Raw genomic sequence first — 22,225 nt, forward strand, 5'->3', positions numbered from 1 at the left:
TTCAGCTCCCCCACCAATGGTTCTACCTGTGAAACACGACTCAACCACATCACGCCACTAAACTCCACACATCTTTATTTTTCTCCCCCCGCTGCACTAAAACCACCACAGAATCACGTTTTCACGTTGCGGTCTCCTGTGAGTGTTTTTGTAATTTAATCTGAATCTCAGTGGCTGAACTGTAGAACATAACGGGAACCTTCTGGGTTTTCTTCTGTTGGAACTGTAGAACATAATGGGAACCTTCTGGGTTTTCTTCTGTTGGAACTGTAGAACATAATGGGAACCTTCTGGGTTTTCTTCTGTTGGAACTGTAGAACATAACGGGAACCTTCTGGTTTTTCTTCTGTTGGAACTGTAGAACATAACAGGAACCTTCTTGTTTTTCTTCTCCTGTTGGAACCTTTCTTCTGCCTCCTAATAAAGAGGACCTCATTCTTTGTAATCCATGTGAACGCTGCGTGAATCACATCAATGTGAGGCGGTTTGATGTTTGATGTGGCTAAAGGACTCCAATGAACAGACAGAAAGTTAGTTCAGTTTACCAAATATTTCAACAGCTAAACATCACCACCACTGCTGGTCTGTTTTTAGCTTCATGATCAGGTGTCTGAAGATGTTTCTTCCAAATTTTCATGACAACCTTTACATTTCTAAAATCATGTCCTGGGCCTCTTATCGAACTAGATGTTTTGTCTCCTCCTAGCGACGGCTGAAAGTCAGTTTTCTCCACATGGTAGAAAACGTTCAAACCTTGTTGATGCTTTTCTGCAGAGTTTAGATCATAAAGTCAAAGTTTGTCCTCTGAAAACCAGCTTCCACTGAGTTTGTATTCATTCAGAGCCTTAGTGGATCTAAGTACTGATATTTAATTTATATGTTGACCAATCGAAATGCGTCTTCTGAGAAGTTCAGAACTGCTTTCTGTTGAATGTCTGCATGTGTAACGTCATTAGAGAGCTTCCTGGTTATTCTGCTGAGTCCGTGCTCGTTTCCACATTTATTCTCTTTCCTCCATGGTGCCTCATTCTGGAGGGAAAAAGATCTGCAACCCAGTTTCTGAGGAACGGTAGTTTGGGTGTTTAAGAGGTTGTCAAAGAAAGAAGAACAGACCAGCCTGCTGTATCTGGATGAATCTGAGGTGTTTTTTACTTACATGCGTTTCACCTAAAACATCTTCTCTCTGTGAGGAAATAAAGTCAGTTGAGCAACACTAAAAGCTGACATGAATCACATGTTTTCTTCCCTCTCTGCTAATTTGAAGACTTTCCTGCCATTATTTTCTTTATGACCTTAAGCCCAAAATTATTCATACCCATGCCAAAGTTTTTTAAAATTTTTATTGGACCAACAGGTTTTTTCTTGCCTGGAAATGACATAAACAAGTGGCCAACGACAGACACGAATGATGCATTTTAACATTCATTTGACATTTTTACAAAAAAAAAAAAACGTTAATGCCATGTCCAGAATGATTCATGATTTAAAACTGTCACATTTTTGATAAAATGCAGCTTCAACACCAAACCCCATGGAGAATCAGTAGGTGGAACTAAAGATCATGTGTTTGGGGACCAGTTTTAGACGTGATCTATAGTAAAACACCTCCAACACAGTGTTTTTGTCTCTGCTTTATCTCCTTTAAGCCTGAAGAAACCTTTCAGTCAAATAAAAACTCACTATAAATCAGAGTCTGGTGTGTTTCTGAATAATCTGGACCCAGCAGCCTCCTAATGAATCCTTGTTTGTTTTAATCAGTAGTTTTGTTCTTTCCCAGCAGCAGACGGAGCTGTAGATCAGATCTGCTTCAGATTAATGTGTGATCTGGTTTGGTGGAGGGACTTAAAGCTTCCTTTAGCTTCTCTTTAATGTGTTCATTCTGTCTCCTGTAATCAAACACAGAGTCACAGTGACTGTGTTTTTACTCTGCCGACCGTTTCTTTACCAATAAATGATGATTTAGAGCCGTTGGTCGCCGTGACGACGTAGAAGTCCCTGTATCTGTTCAAACTTTGTTTTTAAATGGATTAAACCAACAAGAAGGAGGATTATTTTACTTTGGGACAGATAGCAGCTTCTTCTCCTTCAGTCAGCGTCTCCTGGTTTGGTTTTAATGGATTGATACTCTGAGACTCTGAGATGAGTGAAAATCTAACTGAGAAATTCTTTTTTACTCACTGTTGGTTCATTTTTCTTAAAATCCTGCAGCTCTGTGGAAGGCTAGGTGCTTCTTACTGAACATGGGTGCTGTAGTTTATTCTGAGTTAGGCTTAGGGTTAGGATTAGTCCCAGATACTGTAAATACTCACTGCTTCACCAGATCTCTGTTAATCTGCAGCTGAAAATGGTCCAAAACAAGTCTCTCCCGTCACATTTTTAATCCCTGAAATCTAACTGCACCTCTATGGAAATAGCACAACAGGACTAGAAGGATGGAGCAGAATCAAGTAGAATAATTAACTTATGATGCCATTAATCATAAAAAAACAGAACTTTTTAGATTATTCGTTTTACAAACATGCAAAAACCTGGTAACAAACAGGTGTTACTGATACAAGGAATACTGGTGACTACAGATGTTCTGTTTAGATCTGACATTTTTAATTAATCTCCATTCTGCTCTGTGGAAACACAACCTGCAGTTCAACCCAGTTCACATGACGGTTGGTCTCAGCTGAATCTCTGGTGGCTTCAGGGTGAAGAGAGGAGAATTATTCTCTTCTACAGAATCTAGTTAGAGCACACGGTTTATTTATGAGAGACACTGGAATGAAAATAACTTTAGATTAATTTCCCTGATGATTCTGTTTTTACTGTTTCTGATCAATGCTGTCCTGGTGACTCTGTTAAGACATCATTCTTCTGAAAGCTGCCAGAAGGTCAAAGCCTGAACTTCTCCTCTCTCCTTCCAGAGGAGTGACAGCATCAGGTCCAGGTCCAGGTCCCGCAGAGGAGGACCATGGCCCTGAGCGATGCCAGCGCCGACCCTCTGGCCCTCAGCAAAGGATCCCCCCATCCTCTAAATGGAAACAGACCTTCTAGTCCCAGTAGACCAATCAGCAGGGATCAGGACCTTCTGACAGCAGGAAAAGACAACGCTGCAGAGAAGAACGGAGCTCCAGAAACCCAGCAGAGATCTCATGTTCTCCAGGGAACCTCCAGACCGAGTCAGAACGGCGGTGTGGTCCAACAGAACGGCTCCCTGAGGAACCTCCAGCCTTCTTCCTCCTCCTCCTCCTCCTCCTCCTCAGACTCTCAGAGGAAGGCCAGACACCACCTTCCCTCCTCCTCCTCTCCTCCCCTCTGCTGCAAACACTGCCTCTTCCACTCCCCCCTCTGCTGCCCCTGTGGACAGCCGGACTGCCCCCTCTACCAGGGACCAGGACCAGGACCAGGACCAGCAGCTCCGTCCTGCCCCTGCTGCCTCTCTGCCTGCTCATACCCCCATCCTCCTCACCCGTCCTCCCCCCTCCATCAGCACCATCAGCAGCGCTGGCAGGAGCTCCAGAACCAGACGCATGGAGCAACCATCAGGTAGGGAGATGTTCCTCTAATGTCAGGTACGGAGATGTTCCTCTAATGTCAGGTCAGGTAGGGAGATGTTCCTCTGATGTCAGGTCAGGTAGGGAGATGTTCTTCTAATGTCAGGTAGGGAGATGTTCCTCTAATGTCAGGTAGGGAGATGTTCCTCTAATGTCAGGTAGGGAGATGTTCCTCTAATGTCAGGTAGGGAGATGTTTCTCTAATGTCAGGTAGGGAGATGTTCCTCTAATGTCAGGTCAGGTAGGGAGATGTTCCTCTAATGTCAGGTAGGGAGATGTTCCTCTAATGTCAGGTAGGGAGATGTTCCTCTAATGTCAGGTAGGGAGATGTTTCTCTAATGTCAGGTAGGGAGATGTTCCTCTAATGTCAGGTAGGGAGATGTTCCTCTAATGTCAGGTAGGGAGATGTTCCTCTAATGTCAGGTCAGGTAGGGAGATGTTCCTCTAATGTCAGGTCAGGTAGGGAGATGTTCCTCTAATGTCAGGTCAGGTAGAAGGAGGTTTCTGTACCTTCATAGAGGTGATCTCAGGTTCTTCAACCAGACTGGATCAGACTCCGTAAGTTTAAGGAGGTTTATTTATCATTCTTCAGCTCCAGAGAGGATTTTCTGCTCCAACCATGTTAGTATGTTTGACTTTGTCTTCATGAACTCCAAACATCTCCACACTGAGGCCAGCAGAGGGTCTTTGATAGTTTGATCAGAGATTCTTTTTATCCAACAAAGTTAGTAAAGGTGATAGTTTTGCCTTCTGACATGTTTCCACTACATGTTGATGGCGTGTTGATGACGTGTTGATGGCGTGTGATGATGTGTTGATGGCGTGTTGATGACATGTGATGACGTGTTGATAATGTGTTGATGACATGTTGATGACGTGTCATTTTTATCAGGTGACAGACCTGTTAGAATCTGTCAGACGTCCGGTGGTCTGTGGAGGATGGAGTCCAGGTGTTAGAGGGTGTAGTCCAGGTGTTAGAGGATGTAGTCCAGGTGTTAGAGGGTGTAGTCCAGGTGTTAGAGGGTGTAGTCCAGGTGTTAGAGGATGTAGTCCAGGTGTTAGAGGGTGTAGTCCAGGTGTTAGAGGGTGTAGTCCAGGTGTTAGAGGATGGAGTCCAGGTGTTAGAGGGTGTAGTCCAGGTGTTAGAGGGTGTAGTCCAGGTGTTAGAGGATGGAGTCCAGGTGTTAGAGGGTGTAGTCCAGGTGTTAGAGGGTGTAGTCCAGGTGTTAGAGGATGGAGTCCAGGTGTTAGAGGGTGTAGTCCAGGTGTTAGAGGGTGTAGTCCAGGTGTTAGAGGATGTAGTCCAGGTGTTAGAGGATGTAGTCCAGGTGTTAGAGGGTGTAGTCCAGGTGTTAGAGGATGTAGTCCAGGTGTTAGAGGGTGTAGTCCAGGTGTTAGAGGATGTATTCCTTCTCGTCCAGGTTCATGGAGTCGTTGTCCTGCTTTCTGATCTCTATGACCTCTTCTATCCTCTAGTGTTTGTTGGTCTCTGGTGTTAAATCCTCCCCTGTCCCAGTCCACGATGTGATTATTTCTCCTGCAGTGGTCCCTGATGGCTGATTTGTTTTCTTAATTGGCTTTTTCTCTCTGTGTTCTTGTGAGTCGTCCTGCTGTCTCTTCTTCACATTCTGTCTGCTGTTCCTTTTGTCTTCTATTGGAAGTTCTTCCTGTTTCTCTAATGTATGTTTTCTTGCATTGCTATTTTGTCTTTTGGATGAACTGCAGACGTAGTGGAAACATGACAGAAGGTAAAACACTCACTTTTACTAACTCTGTCAGGTATAAAGAATTGCTAATCAAATACACTGGTCTACAAGCAAAATGCTTCTTGGATAAGAGTAGTGAAATTTTACCAACTTTTGGTCCCTATTAAAGAAAAAATAAGTCAGAAGTGCCAATTAGCTATAGTTTTCAAGATACAGTATTAGGTCAAATTGTGAAATTTCTTGAAAATTAATGAGAAATCGAGTCCCATTTCAAATGGAAATATTTTTCTCTGAGACATAATCGATTTAAAACAGTGATTCCAAACAACAATACTATCATGTTGAATAGAAATTTGAATGAGCATCATGTATTTGACACATTACTTGCAGAAAACCTGTGTCTTGAAAGTTAAGGTAATGTATTAATGTAGAGATATTTCTTGATCAGTAGCACGAGTTGACCTGTGGATTATAATTCCCATGCAGCCGTTTTCATAACTGAAAAGTTGCCAGGACCTGATATTTCTACGGAACTCTTGTGTTTTTTAACTCTCGAAGCAGATATGCCTCGAAACTGTGTAAACAATGGAGATAATTTCTGTTATATTTGTGGTGAGGTAACCTTTGCATCACAAAAGCGGACTAACAGCAATGGTGAGAAAAGCATACCATCTTTATTTTGGATGCAAAATAGATGACCAGGACAAAAGCTGGGCCCCACATTATTGCTGTAACACATGTGCATCAAATCTATGCCAGTGGCTCAACAAGAAAAGAAAATCTATGCCTTTTGCAGTTCCAATGATTTGGCGTGAACCAACAGATCACACTACTGATTGTTATTTTTGTATGGTACCCCCAGTTGCAAGTGGTATTTCCAGAAAGAAAAAATGGACAGTGCAATATCCAAATATTCCATCAGCTCTTCACCCTGTGCCTCATGGAGAAGAACTACCAGTTCCTGATGCACCAGAATCTTACTCCTTAGACTCTGATGATGACCAAGATGATGATCAGGATGCAGCTAGTCCTGACCCATCAACATCAGCTGATCCAGACTTCGGGCCGTCACATTCTTCTCCTGAACCACACCTTATATCTCAGAGTGAACTGAATGACCTAGTCAGGGATTTGGAACTGCCTAAGAGTAAAGCAGAGCTGTTGGGCTCCAGGCTGCCACAATGGAATCTCCTGGAGAGTGATGTCAGGATCTCTAGCTTTCGTGATCGCCAAAAAGGTCTGGTTGAGTTTTTTCTGATGGAAGGTGATCTGGTTTACTGCAACGATATCAATGGCTTGATGACAGCCCCTAGCATCACTCATGATCCAGATGAATGGAGACTGTTTATCGATTCATCCAAAACAAGTCTTAAAGCAGTTTTACTCCACAATGGAAATGTTTTGCCATCCATTCCAGTTGGTCATGCCGTTCATATGAAGGAAACATATGAAAATATGAAACAGCTCTTAAGGTGTATAAAGTATGAGCAACATCAGTGGCAGATTTGTGGTGATTTGAAAGTGGTTGCACTCGTACTTGGGCTACAGGGTGGATATACAAAGTACTGCTGTTTTCTGTGTGAATCGGACAGCCGAGCCAGGGAATCTCACTATGTTAGGAAAGACTGGCCGCTACGACAGTCCTTGGAGCCAGGAAAGAAAAATGTCCAACACTCACCCCTTGTTGATCCCCAGAAAATTTTGTTACCACCTTTGCATATTAAGCTGGGTCTGATGAAGAACTTTGTAAAAGCTCTGGATAAAACAAGGGCAAGTTTCAAATATCTGTATGCAAAGTTTCCAAGACTAAGTGAAGCCAAAATCAAGGAAGGCATCTTCGTTGGTCCTCAAATTCGAGAACTTCTCAGAGATGATACATTTGATGGTTTGTTGTGTGGGAAAGAAAAGAAGGCACGGGAAGCCTTTAAGTCAGTAGCAACAGAATTCCTGGGAAACAACAAGGCAGATAAATATGAGTGGCTGGTGGCAAACCTCCTGAAGTCCTACAAACTGATTGGGTGCACTATGTCACTGAAAATACACTTTTTACATTCCCATCTGGATTATTTTCCATTGAACTGTGGATCAGTAAGTGATGAACATGGCGAACGATTCCACCAGGACATATCAGCTATGGAGAAAAGGTATCAAGGAAAATGGAGTCCAAGCATGCTTGCCGACTACTGTTGGAACTTGACAAGGGATGATCCAACTGCTGTGTATAAGAGACAAGCCAAAAAACGTTGTGTAGACACTGAGTAAAGGTGGAACTATGTTGTTAAGTGTGATGATTCAGGTTGATTTTATCTGATACATTCAGTACAAACAAGCCATTTGACTTCTATTTTATTCCTTGACATTTCATGATCTTGAAAGTCCGTAATTTTTAGTATATTAGCAGTGGTCCAGATCCAGAGGGGGGTTCATGGGGTTTAAACCCCCCCTCGGGTGGTGAAATTTTTTTTAGGGTGTTTTTCCCCAAAATTTAGGGTCAAACCCCTACTGGAGGTCTGAAGCCCCCCCCCCCAGCAAAATCCTGGATCCGCCCCTGATTAGTGTTGTTTCTTCATGCAAGGCTTGAAAATCAGTTTGAGAATATATGCAAAATTACGCATTTGTGCAATAAAATTTTAACATTAAATATCTTGAAAAGAGTAGTCAACTAAGGCCTTTAATGTTTGTTTTTCACTTAATTGTGTCAAATTACATAAGATTTAGCAAGTTTTATCTCTGAAGCAGAGACTTCCCAAAATTTTGTAGACCAGTGATATAAGAAAACGACTACATGAACATAATCGATCTTCTGGTCTCTGATCTTTGAGTCGCCGTCTCCCGTCACATCCAGAGATCCTGTTTGTCTGGATGCAGTCGGTGTTTCCAGCTGTTAGGGACCAGTGATGGGGTAATTTTACTAAACAGAAGCCCACCACAGTGTCGCTGCATAGAACTAAGGACAGGAAGTCAGAGTTTGCTGTTACTTCTGTCTCCTACCTCAGAGAGAATGAACCCTTTATGTCTCACCTCAAGTATTTCATTCTGAAAATGAGTTTTATGTGTGAAGCAGCAGCAATACCAATGAGAACAGATAATACATAGTGGAGATGTGTTTAGGCAACAAAACACAATAGATATTGTTTCTAATCAGTGGTAACAGATGGTAGTTACTGGGCAACACACATGTAATCAGTGGATTAATGCAGTCATACAGTAATATATAGTTTAACTTCCACAGTTAGAACAAAACCTAAACCAAGAATCTGACGAAGAATTAGTTTCAGCATTTAGGAAACTCAGTCTGCATTTCAGTCTAGACTCAGACTGAGCCTGCAGTCAATAAAACCAATAACCAGAGTATGGCCATTTAGCTGTCATGTCAATTAGAAATTATCATAATTCTACAACTTCTGCTTCTATCGACATCCCATACAAACTAAACAACATTATTTCTAGTACCAGTTTGGACCAGGACTGAAATGTTCCTTTCAGTACTTTTTCTCACTGTTCCAAAAACCTGACTCCTCAGTAGCTCAGTTTCTGGTCCATCCTTGACGCGTTCTTCATGTCTGTGTTTAAAGGCTGCTTCTGATGGTTTCTGATGGCTAAGCTTCTTTCAGCGTCCTTAGTCTAATTCTGAACAGTTTCTCATCGGTTTACCTTCCCTCCAGACTGCTGGGATCCAAACCACCAAAGCAAAGATGAGATTCTCTTAATTAAATGGACCCAACATGGAGAACATGTAGCGGTGTGTTGGTTCTCTGGAGAACATGTAGCGTTCTGTTGGTTCTCTGTAGAACATGGAGAACATGTAGCGGTGTGTTGGTTCTCTGGAGAACATGTAGCGTTCTGTTGGTTCTCTGGAGAACATGGAGAACATGTAGCAGGCTGTTGATTCTCTGGAGAACATGGAGAACATGTAGCAGGCTGTTGATTCTCTGGAGAACATGTAGCAGGCTGTTGATTCTCTGGAGAACATGGAGAACATGTAGCAGGCTGTTGGTTCTCTGGAGAACATGGAGAACATGTAGCAGGCTGTTGGTTCTCTGGAGAACATGGAGAACATGTAGCAGGCTGTTGATTCTCTGGAGAACATGGAGAACATGTAGCAGGCTGTTGATTCTCTGGAGAACATGTAGCAGGCTGTTGATTCTCTGGAGAACATGGAGAACATGTAGCAGGCTGTTGGTTCTCTGGAGAACATGGAGAACATGTAGCAGGCTGTTGGTTCTCTGGAGAACATGGAGAACATGTAGCAGGCTGTTGATTCTCTGGAGAACATGGAGAACATGTAGCAGGCTGTTGATTCTCTGGAGAACATGTAGCAGGCTGTTGATTCTCTGGAGAACATGGAGAACATGTAGCAGACTGTTGGTTCTCTGGAGAACATGGAGAACATGTAGCAGGCTGTTGGTTCTCTGGAGAACATGGAGAACATGTAGCAGGCTGTTGATTCTCTGGAGAACATGGAGAACATGTAGCAGGCTGTTGATTCTCTGGAGAACATGGAGAACATGTAGCAGGCTGTTGGTTGTCTGGAGAACATGGAGAACATGTAGCAGGCTATGGGTTCTCTGGAGAACATGGAGAACATGTAGCAGGCTGTTGATTCTCTGGAGAACATGTAGCAGGCTGTTGATTCTCTGGAGAACATGGAGAACATGTAGCAGGCTGTTGGTTCTCTGGAGAACATGGAGAACATGTAGCAGGCTGTTGGTTCTCTGGAGAACATGGAGAACATGTAGCAGGCTGTTGATTCTCTGGAGAACATGGAGAACATGTAGCAGGCTGTTGATTCTCTGGAGAACATGTAGCAGGCTGTTGATTCTCTGGAGAACATGGAGAACATGTAGCAGGCTGTTGGTTCTCTGGAGAACATGGAGAACATGTAGCAGGCTGTTGGTTCTCTGGAGAACATGGAGAACATGTAGCAGGCTGTTGGTTCTCTGGAGAACATGGAGAACATGTAGCAGGCTGTTGGTTCTCTGGAGAACATGGAGAACATGTAGCAGGCTGTTGGTTCTCTGGAGAACATGGAGAACATGTAGCAGGCTGTTGATTCTCTGGAGAACATGTAGCAGGCTGTTGATTCTCTGGAGAACATGGAGAACATGTAGCAGACTGTTGGTTCTCTGGAGAACATGGAGAACATGTAGCAGGCTGTTGGTTCTCTGGAGAACATGGAGAACATGTAGCAGGCTGTTGATTCTCTGGAGAACATGGAGAACATGTAGCAGGCTGTTGATTCTCTGGAGAACATGGAGAACATGTAGCAGGCTGTTGATTCTCTGGAGAACATGGAGAACATGTAGCAGGCTGTTGGTTCTCTGGAGAACATGGAGAACATGTAGCAGGCTATGGGTTCTCTGGAGAACATGGAGAACATGTAGCAGGCTGTTGATTCTCTGGAGAAAATGTGTTGGCCGTTCCTCCTCCATCTGAGGCTGAACTTCAGCTTGTCTCCACTGATCCATATTTAGTGTGTTGGTTCTCCCAGACCTCAGGCGTTCCACCACATTCAGACTTGAACCGTTTAATGCCTCACAGAATCATTTACATAATCCTATATTTACCATCTCTGCAGCGAAGGAGAGGAGGTGATTTTTTTTTTTTTTAATTTAGTAGCAGAAGTCATTATTTGCTCCTGTCCGCTGCTCTTTCTGCCAGCAGGTCGCTGTGGGTGAATCGGATTTACAGGAGACTTTATTTCTTGTTGCTTCTCAAACATGGAATTTTCCTGACTAAACTTTGGCTGCTCTCATTAGGAAGAGGGGCGTTATGGGCGGCGCTGAAAGATGAGGTTAGGGTTGGGGAACGTCCACCAGAACTCACATTAACCCCTGGGTGGGCAGAGGGGAGCTGAACACATTGTTTCTGGAGTTTAGATCATCCATCGGCCTCCTCGCTGGTTTCTCCCTCCCTGCTTTCTGCTGGTTTCTTTTTTTTCTCACTCTATTGACGCTCTCCTCTGTCGTCTCTGGTTCCTCAGCAGAATGGAGTGCAGATGTCTCCAACGTTGAGCCTCTCTTATTTACCAAACAGCTCCCTGTTGTTCGCCGATGACGGGTCTGAATTTCAGGGTTTGGTTTCTTCCAGAAACTCCCTCCTTCCTGTATGGAGGGTTTGTGTCAGATGGAGAGATTAGATGGAGGAAATCATACTCCTGTCTGGATGGTGTAGCTTTTCCCCAACAGAAACCCTCATACCTCGTCTCTAGTTCTACTGGAGTCAAACATCTACCTAAAGCCCTGGATAACTGCAGGAGTCAGACTGGATTGTGTCAGATATCAGTTTGATCTGCCTCGGGGCTGTGATCTGCCAGATTAGCTGAAGGATTACATCTGGGATCTGGCTGATAAGTCGTAACTTCAGCACTCTTAGACCTTTTTATGTGCGTTTCACAACAGGGGATTTTTCTGCCCCTGTTCTCGGCTTCACAAATATTAATCCATTTACTGAGATTAGCCGCCATTCGGTTTCCTAACATTTCTATTTTAAGAACCATCAAAAGCTGCCGGCGTCTTTATCCTCGTACGGAACCTCTGGAAAGGTCAAAGCACAACTCAGCAGTTTTTATAAAAGTCCAGATCCATCCATCCGTTGTGTGATTATTTCTCTCTCTGGGTCTGTTAGAAACATCAGGAAGATGTTCGCTATAAGTTTATCTGTCAGCCACTGGATGCTGTGTTTCATTTAACCCTCATGACGTCCTGCGAGTCGAATTGTCACGTTTTAATGTTTGAAAATATGGGAAAAAATATATTTTCACAGCGAAACTTCTGATGTCCACAATGTCAACATTTTTGGGAAATCTTTGAATATTTTTTGGTGGAAAAAAAGAAATGTTAAAAATGTTTCTTAAGAACATTCACAAAAAATCAACCAAAATCCGAATTTCGCTGGATTTTGGTTGATTTTTATGTGAATGTTCTTAAGGAAAATATTAGAAGTTTTACTGATATATATGGAATCACTTTAGATATTTTTAGGATTTTTTGGAAAGATTTTTACTCATTTTTTGAAAAATATTTACAAGAATTTTCTTGCCAAATTTGGGGTATTTTTTTAATAAAACTTTTAAGGGAAACTTTTAAGGAATTATTGGAATTTTTTTCCTGAAGGTTGTGCAAATTTTCAGAAATTTGGCGAATTTTTTTGCTGAATTTTTGGATTTTTTCAGATAAGGAAACAATTTTTTTATTGCCTGTAATTGAAGACAACAAGAGAGTTAAAGCTTTTCCTTTTCCTTTAGTTTTTTTTTTTTTTTTAGCTTCTTTCTGCAACTAATGATTATTTTCAGCGTTGATTCATCTTTTGACTATTTTCCCATTCAAGTCTGTGCTTTTTTTGGCTGTTTCCCAAAGCCCACGTTAAAAACTCAAAAATGTTGAGTTTACTGTCCTAGTGGAGCAGAGAAACCAGGAAACATTCAGAGAATTTTCACTCTACTAGTTAATTAATTATCAAAATACTAGATGACAAATCTGATTATTGACTGCTAATTGATTAATTGGCTGATTGTTGTAGCTGATCGCATGAAATGTCTGCAAATGTCCAATTCCCAAAGTCCACTCAGTCCATCTCTGCCCTGAAAGACAGAGTAGCTTCCTCCATGTTCACCATTATTTCCTCTCATTCAGCTTCCTCATCTGGAGTTATGATATAAAACCAACGTTGGTTCTCTTTGGTGGATCCAGTTGTAGTTTCACCACCTAAACTCGGCATCTTTAGGCGTTTAGGATCTCTGTTAGTTGGGGAAACTACCGGTAAAGGTCGCCCTAGAAAACCATTTCTACTGAAGAGTGATGTCTAGGAAGCGTCAGCTGCAGGTTTCTGAACAAACCGGCATCAATGCCAAGAGTTTTCTAGAGTCACAGAAAACTCTTGGCGAAATTCGCTGGATTTTAGTTGATTTTTTTGTGAATGTTCTTAAGAAACATTTTTAACATTTCTTTTTTTCCACCAAAAAATGTTCAAAAATTTCCCAAAAGTGTTGAAAATGTGGACATTAGAAGTTTCACTGTGAAAATATATTTTTTCTGACATTTTCAAACTTTAAAACGGGTCAATTTTGACCCACAGGACGACACCAGGGTTAAGTGAACACTTACGGTAGAATTAGAGCCGTCATTAGAGAATAAAAGTGATTCTGTAGCTTCAGCCGAGGTTCAGCTGACCTGCTTCTACCTGCAGCTCTGACCTGAACAGAAACCAAACAGCTCAGAGACTCAAACATCCAGGGTCACGTCGACTAACCTCCTCTCTGGAGCTCCTCCTGTTTATGGCAGCCAGAGTTTGGTTTAGATTCATGTCCTGTCAGATAGAGAACATTCCTGCCTCTCACTCCCTGTTCTTCCTAAAGGTCAGCGTTTATTTTCTGGAGCAGGTTTGGGTTTTGCAGAGAGGCAGGTGCTCTAGTTGCTACGACACGTGGAAAAAAATGGATAAAACATGACATCTCCAACGTGCACTGCACTCCATCTCCTGTTATTTTGCAACTTCTTTATCAGTATTCTGTCATCTGCAGTCTGCTCAGCGTCCAGATGTTTGATTTATCAGCAGTTCTTCACAGAATGTGTCCAGATTTTTATCCTCCGTCTGATATTCCTGCTCTCTTTGGACTCCTCTGTCTTTCTGCCAGATGCTGAAAGCCTCAACCGGTTGGTCTGAAACGGATCAGTTCTGTGTTTGAGGGAGTCAGTCTGACCAGGCTTTGACCGTTATCAGGAATAACAACTGTTTGTGAGGTCTTTGGGGTGGAGATGCTGCAGAACTTTGTTGGTTGTCTCATCCACATGAGGCCGGATGAGCTGTGATCTATTCTGAAGAACATTTCCACAGTTTAGCTGTTTTAAATCCAGTAGAAAGGATTCAGCACAAGAACAGTCTTCAGATTAACCCTCACAGTTATTGTACAAGTCTTCGTCTAATCAAAGTACTTTTGTTGTTTTTTAGTCACTAAATATTCCTGTATCAGCCTGAGTTCCATGATGAGAGGTTTGTATGTCTGTCTGTTTGGTGTCTTTAGTGATTAATGAGGAGATTTACTGACATCCTGCATGTCTGATCCTCTGTGAGCTGCTGGGTTAGTCCAGGATATTTTCACTACTAAAACCAAGATGTGCACGTATGAGTTTTGTTAAAAGGAACTTTGTTGTTTCAGATATAAAATCCACTTTAGTTCTCTGAGGATAACTGATTGGTTTTATTCCTGTTAGTGATTTTAATGCCGTCCATCATTTCTCTGCCTCCATAATTTAGTTTTGGTCTGTAGTCTGAGTTTTATCGTCTCCTTCTGTGTTTCCTGTTTCTGACCAACATCAGCTCACAGTCTGAAGAAATAACTAATTATTAATGTAAACCAATGTATATAATATATAAAATAATATATAATAAATAAATACATCAGACACAGATGATCAGACCTGATACTGAGTCTTCTCTGGGGTGTCGTTATTTTTTATAAACTGACTCACAACTAAATTAATCTGAGTCTGATGGTAAATAATCCCATCTCTACAGGGAAGGTTAAATGTTGATTAAACACACGTAAAACGGAAATTAACAAAGGCTGGCTTAGTAATCTGATAAATGTTAGAACTACCGTCCCTTCACCTCGTTGTTTTAAATCTACAGCGCTGGAAATCATCATTCTTAGACCTCCTGTTTTCCTTCTTCAACATTTATCCTTGAGTATGAATTTGAACGTAGAGGTTAAAAATGACAGTATCTCCTAAAAGACAGAATAATTCCTTTAATGTTGAAAAATATGCAGCATTGAAACAGGAAAACAGTTCAAAACTCACACCAGCTGACCAGAAACACCTTTTAATCTCGGTTATTTTGTGTTTGAGCTGAACATATGAACACAACAGTAAATATAAACTCAGTTATCACTCAGCAGCAGCTCAAAGAAGAGAATTATCAGATCCAGCAAACAGAGAACCAACGATCAGTCAGATAAACCCTGATATTTAGTCTTTATTCTGTCCCTCTGTCAGAATTATGCTTGTTTCTAATATTTAATTCCCGAAATGTAGTTGAATTTGCAGCATTTTTGCAGATTGTTTCCTCTGGTGCTCCACAGAAGTTCCACAACTTTTTATTTACTCTGTAGAGTTTCAGCTTTTATTAAAACTAAACTGCACTGCAGCAGTTTTATGGTTCATTTTCCTCGTTACAAACTCTTTGCAAAGCTGATTTTGAAGATATATTTAAAATTGTGCTCTGTTAATGTTAATGCTGCTCGATGCTTCGTCTTCTTTCCTGTCTTTGCTGATGTCTGGATTCATCTCAGCTGAGAACTTCTGATCAGTGGAACGTCATGAAACAGTACAGGAATGAGGACGATACGCTCATGGAAACTAAAGAGGAACCCTTCAGGAAACTAAACTAGAACCCTTTAGGAAACTAAACAGGAACCGTTCAGGAAACTAAACTAGAACCCATTAGGAAACTAAATAGGAACCCTTCAGGAAACTAAACTAGAACCCATTAGGAAACTAAACTAGATCCCTTTAGGGAACTAAACAGGAACCCTTCAGGGAACAAAACTAGAACCCATTAGGAAACTAAACAGGAACCCTTCAGGAAACTAAACTAGAACCCCTTTAGGAAACTAAACTAGATCCCTTTAGGGAACTAAACTAGAACCCATTAGGAAACTAAACAGGAACCCTTCAGGAAACTAAACTAGAACCCATTAGGAAACTAAACTAGAACCCATTAGGAAACTAAACAGGAACCCTTCAGGAAACTAAACTAGAACCCATTAGGAAACTAAACTAGATCCCTTTAGGGAACTAAACAGGAACCCTTCAGGGAACAAAACTAGAACCCATTAGGAAACTAAACAGGAACCCTTCAGGAAACTAAACTAGAACCCTTCAGGGAACTAAACTAGAACCCATTAGTAAACTAAACTAGAACCCATTAGGAAACTAGACTAGAACCCATTAGGAAACTAAGCTAGAACCCATTAGGAATCTAAACTAGAACCCATTAGGAAACTAAGTAGAACCCATTAGGAAACTAAACTACAACCATTAGAAAACTAAAGTATAACCATTAGAGGGCTGTTTAAGGACAGTTTGCAGTGAAAAACTGAAATTAACGGAAAAGAAATAAAGGAAGAGTGACGAGACAAAGCAGCGGAGACTTTTCTGATGTTTTCTCTTTACCCAGTTTCTTTCTGTTTTCTGTTGACTTCTTCCTTCTTCATGGAGGAAGACGAAATACACTTGAGTAGAAGAAGTTTGTCAACTCGGCATTTTACCCAACAGCTGCATTTCGTTAGTTTTAATTTCAGCCGTGAATCGCTGATCAGCCGGTTACCACGGTGATCTCTGGGTGGTGAATCTCTAAATGTCTGGATTTCTGAACTTCTGCTGCTAGGAGCTCCTGTTCTTCCACCAGTTTTCTGTATGTCTCTGTCTGCATTGTTAGAAGAATTTGGAGGTGCTCGACTGGACGATGTGAGGGGGTGTGGCTAAAATGATGTCATTCATCCACAGGGAGCCACACGGACACGTCAAGCATAAAACTAGCTTTACTGACCTCTATATTTTTAATCAGTTAGAGCATGAATGGCATATAGGTTCTGTAAAGCGTCTTGAGACAATCTGACCTGTAACTGGTGCTATATAAATAAAATTGAATTGAATTGAATCTTACTGATTAACAGCGGATTATTATTATCCCTGATGGCAAATACACAGAAATTTATCTAAATACTAGCCCTGGTTTTCTCTGCTTCTTTTTATTACCATCAGATTAATATTTTGCGTGGCTGTTGTTCTTGTATTTGGATTATCAGTGCTGTTCCTTCCATGTCTGTTCCATCCTGAGGGATAAATTCCAGATGCAGCTTCTTTCATATTCGTGTTGGTTTGAAGCTAACAGTTTGACGCCTCCTCAGATAAACTCCAGCTTCCTGATCAACCTCCTTTTTTTCTTCTCCTGCACTTTGTGAACCTTTGCTTGGAATTTTCCAGCCTCTCCCCTCCTCACCAACACTCCCCTTACTGATACACACACACACACACACACACACACACACACACACACACACACACGTGTACACCCAGCGTCTGTTCCTGGAGGAGTTTGGACGGATTCTGACTCAGACATCATCTTTGGCCCCAGGGGGCCTCGGTGTGTCCAGGTTTCCTAAAATCATCTCAGCAGAAATAACATCTTTATTCTGTTTATCAGATACAGACTTGTGTAAATTACAGCTGATTAATGAGGTTGGAATCAGACACACCGTCTGTTTATATATAGATCACCTCACAGACCTGAGATTTTACAGATACCTGATCCAGAATCAGTCTGAAGTGACAGAAACATCCAGCAGGTAGAGGCTGGTAAATAAGAGGACTGATAAATGAATGGATGGATGGATGGATGGATGGAAGGGTGGAGGGATGGATGGGTGAATGGGTGGAGGGATGGATGGATGATGGATGGATGGGTGGAGGGATGGATGGATGATGGATGGGTGATGGATGATGAATGGATGGATGGGTGGAGGAGGGATGATGGATGGATGGATGGATGGAGGGATGGAGGGATGGATGGATGGATGGATGGGTGGATGGATGGATGATGGAGGGATGGATGGATGATGGATGGGTGATGGATGATGGATGGATGGATGATGGATAGATGGATGATGATGGATGGATGGGTGGAGGGATGGATGGATGATGGATGGATGGTGGAATGATGGATGGATGGATGGATGGATGGATGTGCGGATGTGCAGTGAGCTAATAAAGGAGGCATGAAGGGGTGTAGAGTGAAAAATGAACCTTCTACGTAAAGCAACCAGAGATGTTGACCTCCAGCCTTTTTCTTTCTCTACATCATCTGCTGATGAATGAGATCAGAGGAAGTCAGAGGAGCTGCAGGAGGTTTGTAGGACAAGATCAGATCAGGAGACCATGGAGGAACCAGGTAGAGGAAAGGTTTGTTGTGTTTGTTATGTAGTAGATTTATAATGGAACTGTGACGTTGAGATTTAATAGATGGTAGTTTCTGTTTCTGGTCTTCAGTGTATAAACTGGACTACTGTCTCTATGCATTTTTAATTCATTTTTAATGAATCATGCTTCTGCTGCCTGCATGTTGATGGATGAAGGAGATCTGCTAACAGCAGCTCAGCAAATAAACTGCCTTTCAAATGAGAAATGCTGCCTCTGCCTGGACCTGCACCCTCATCTTTATTTCATGTTCAGGTTTTTGGTTTAACAGACCTTTAGTTAAATAAAACCTAAATGACTCATCTGGCTTTAAACAGGAGCGTCATAATTGTTTCTAATAAACAGGCTTTGTTGGAGAAACAGATTTGGGGTCCGTTTCACGAAGCAGCTTCAACAAACTCTGAGTTTAACCCTGAACTCTGAGTTGATCTACTCTGAGATAGAAAACTCTGAGTTTCCGGTTTCACAACGGCTGATTTGAGTTGGTTAAATCAACTCGGACTAGTTTCACCTGGAGTTAAGCGCGTGCACCACAACTCTGAAAAGCCAGTATCAATGGAGCGCAGATTCGACGAGTCACCATGGCAACGGGGAAGCGGAGGACTACACCGTTTGAATTGGAAATCTTAATGTGCTTATATAGCAAGTTTGAGCATGTTTTTAGAAAGAAGTGCAACACCTGCAGCTGCAAAAGAGAGGGAGACGGTGTGGGAGAACATTGCTGCCTGGGTCAATGCGTAAGTTTAAATCACAATAATATTACAGGAAAACTGTTTGAATAGTAGCCTATTAAGTTATTTCATTTAGGTGCAGTCCTGCAGGGGAGAAGAGCATGTGGCAGCAGCTGAAGATGAAATATAAAAACATTTTTAAAAAAAGGTAAGAAGTCGGCATAATCTCATGGAGCTTCCTCATTTTAATCATGTTTTACATTGTAAAGTAGCCTAAATATTAAGTGGCTGTTTGACTGTACAGTGGTTTTATCCCACACATAGCCTAAATGTCTGCATCCATATCATGTTCTGTTAAATAATTAAATTATATATATACACACACACACACACACACACACACACACACACACACACACACACACACACACACACACACACAGAGCCTTGATGGCTCTGACAGGTTTATGTCCAGGGAAAACCACAAAGATGATAAAAGTCGTTTCAGGGCCAGACACACTTTTCTGACCGTCCTGCATACAGTTGTCGTACTGAAGTGCTCTGCATCTCTGACATTATATAAAAAACTTCCATTTGCAAAGAACCGCAGCACAACACACAATATCTGCTGGGATGTGAGAGCATGACTGCGGTTGGTGATGTTGCAAATGTAAGGACGGATTTGGTTGTGGATGTAGATTATAGACCGTGATGTGAAACGGTACCGCTCAAAATGATAACTGTCCGGAAATGTGAGAACATCTATGCGCGGTCTGATAATAATCTCCCGATGAATATTTAATTCTCTGCACAGTAATGCTGCTCCTTCATCCACTGGATCGTTCATAAAAGGACATGACATTTTGACAGACGGCAGAACTAGACTACACCAAAACTCGCCAGCTGAATGAATGACTGAGGAAATGAAATAGCATGTGTGGCTGAAAGAGGGCGGAGACTGAGAGAAACTCGAGGTTTACTGAGATAAACCTGGTCCCGACCAGGTTAGAGTCATCGAGTCTGTTACTACGGTAACTGACCGAGAGCTTCAGTTACCTCTCTTTGTGAAACAGGGTAGAGTTACTCCTCTGTCTCTGGTTTGAGTTACCTCCCTTTGTGAAACGGAAAACTCTGAGTTTTTCTCATTTCAGGGTTAACAAACTCAGAGTTTTCACTAAACCTGCTTCGTGAAACGGTCCCCTGCTGTAGTTTCTGTAGTCCTTTGGTCTGATTTAGATCCCTGGTAGATGATGGTTTCAGTGTGGGTTTGCTGCTCTGGTTTCTGGTTTATTTTTAGTCGTACTGAACAGCAGCAGGTGGAGACCACTGGTTCCACCTCTGGAGGTCTTCTAGAAGAGCCTGACCACACATGTTCTCTAGGACTTGGTTTGTTTTCAGTTGCAGGGTCAGAGTGGCAGTTAAGGAAGGATTTCTGGACCCAAACATCCATTCATGTGGAACGGAGATTCCTGCTGCTGCTCCTCTTTAGATCCACTGGTTTTCTTTTCATGCTGTTAAAGTCCCTAAAAGCTCAAATCTGTATCAGGGTTCCATATTTAGCTGTATTTCTTCATAAACCTTTCCTGCCTTAAAGTATCAGAAATGTGACACTACCCTGTTCTGTTTCCATCCATCCCTCCACCTGCTGCAGCTCAAACAGTGAAGAACTACTCTGCACAGTGGTAGATGTCGTATTAAATCAGCCGTTCATGTTCAGACCAGGGCTGCACAGTGGTTCGGTGGTCAGCTCTGTTGCCTTGCAGCTAGAAGATCCCCGGTTCGTGTCCCAGCCTTCCTGGGATCTTTCTGCATGGAGTCTCCATGTTCTTCTGTACGTGTGGGTTTTCTCCAGGTTCTCCAGCTTCCTTCCGCAGTCCAGAAACATGCTGAGGTTAACTGGTGATTCTATATTGTCTGTAGGTGTGAATGTGAGTGTGATTGTTTGTCTCTATGTGTAGCCCTGAGATAGACTGTTACCTGTCCAGGTGTTCCCTGCCTTCACCCTCAGTCAACTGGTATAGACTCCAGCCCCCCATGACCCTGATGAGGATTAAACAATGGATGGATGGATGATGGATGCATGGTTGGATGGATGGATGGATGGATGATAGATGGACGATGGATGGATGGATGGATGATAGATGGATAATGGATGGTTGGTTGGATGGTTGGATGATGGATGGATGCTGGAACCAGAGACTGATTTTAAAGAGCAGTGAAACAGGAAGTTAAATCCTGTCAGATTAGTTTCGTTTGAAACCCCAGAAATCTGAATGAGTGTTTTTAAGTTGACAGACTTCAGTCAGAAGGTGGAAAAGCTCAGCCATGATCATGATGTTTCTCCTGGCATCTAAAAACACACATATGGACGTGTTAACAAGGTGAACCAGCTTTATTTCTGCCAGTGGAGGTTAGCTCTGCTTGATCCTGTGAGACTCCATAGAGATCATTTAGAGTAGCGTGATGAACATAATCCTACTCTACGTAGAAACCATTTAGAACAGTGTGATGAACATAATCCTACTCTACGTAGAAACCATTTAGAACAGTGTGATGAACATAATCCTACTCTACGTAGAAACCATTTAGAACAGCGTGATGAACATAATCCTACTCTACGTAGAACAGTGTGATGAACATAATCCTACTCTACGTAGAAACCAGCAGCCTCCCTGTGTGCAGCTCTGGGTGTTACAGTGAGAAGATGAGGTGAGGATCAGCTAATAAAGACATCAGGCTGACTGACAGCTGGTAACTATCGGCTACGCTGCTGAAATCCTGCCTCTATGTCTGGAATCTACTGTATTTAACCTCCAGAAACTAGGGAATGGCAGGTAGGGTTTCCAAAACATCCCATAAACACACATGTAGACAGGAACACGCATGTGCTGCGACTCCTCCAGAGCAGAGAGGTCATTAGTGGAGGCACGATTATAACAGAAAACTGATCTGCTTCTATTTTCATGCAAAAACGCCAAAATGAAGTTACATTTAGAACAACTCTATGTTCAGCTTCCACTAGCTAACGGTTAGCCTTCCTCTGCTGTGATCATTGGTTTTTCTGATCGTTGGTTTTTTTCTGCTGTGATCGTTGGTTTTTCTCTGCTGTGATCGTTGGATTTTCTAATCGTTGGTTTTTCTTTAGTTTTTCTCTGCTGTGATCGTTGGTTTTTCTGATCGTTGGTTTTTCTGATCGTTGGTTTTTCTGATCGTTGGTTTTTCATTGGTTTTTCTCTGCTGTGATCGTTGGTTTTTCTGATCGTTGGTTTTTCTTTAGTTTTTCTCTGCTGTGATCGTTGGTTTTTCTGATCGTTGGTTTTTCTTTGGTT

General features: G+C 42.1%; 2 protein-coding genes across 6 annotated transcripts in view; one reads left to right on the forward strand and one right to left on the reverse strand.

Annotated features, from left to right (window-relative positions):
- Nucleotides 1–22,225, reverse strand: part of LOC111571287 (toll-like receptor 5) — a 189,606-nt gene that overhangs the window by 119,846 nt on the left and 47,535 nt on the right. The gene's annotated exons all lie outside the window — the stretch shown is intronic.
- Nucleotides 1–22,225, forward strand: part of disp1 (dispatched homolog 1 (Drosophila)) — a 109,936-nt gene that overhangs the window by 65,510 nt on the left and 22,201 nt on the right. For 4 of the 5 annotated variants that reach the window (XM_055015795.1, XM_055015793.1, XM_055015796.1 and 1 more), the window contains one exon: nt 2,913–3,534. In XM_055015795.1, the coding sequence (XP_054871770.1) occupies nt 2,960–3,534 (575 nt within the window). In that variant the 5' untranslated portion in view covers nt 2,913–2,959. Of the gene's footprint in view, nt 1–2,912; nt 3,535–17,822; nt 18,963–19,032; nt 19,105–22,225 lie in introns of those variants that run through there. The other variant, XM_055015797.1, reaches the window with a different exon arrangement.

The sequence above is a fragment of the Amphiprion ocellaris genome, chromosome 12 (genome assembly GCF_022539595.1).
Source record: "Amphiprion ocellaris isolate individual 3 ecotype Okinawa chromosome 12, ASM2253959v1, whole genome shotgun sequence".
Taxonomy (NCBI): Eukaryota; Metazoa; Chordata; class Actinopteri; family Pomacentridae; genus Amphiprion; species Amphiprion ocellaris.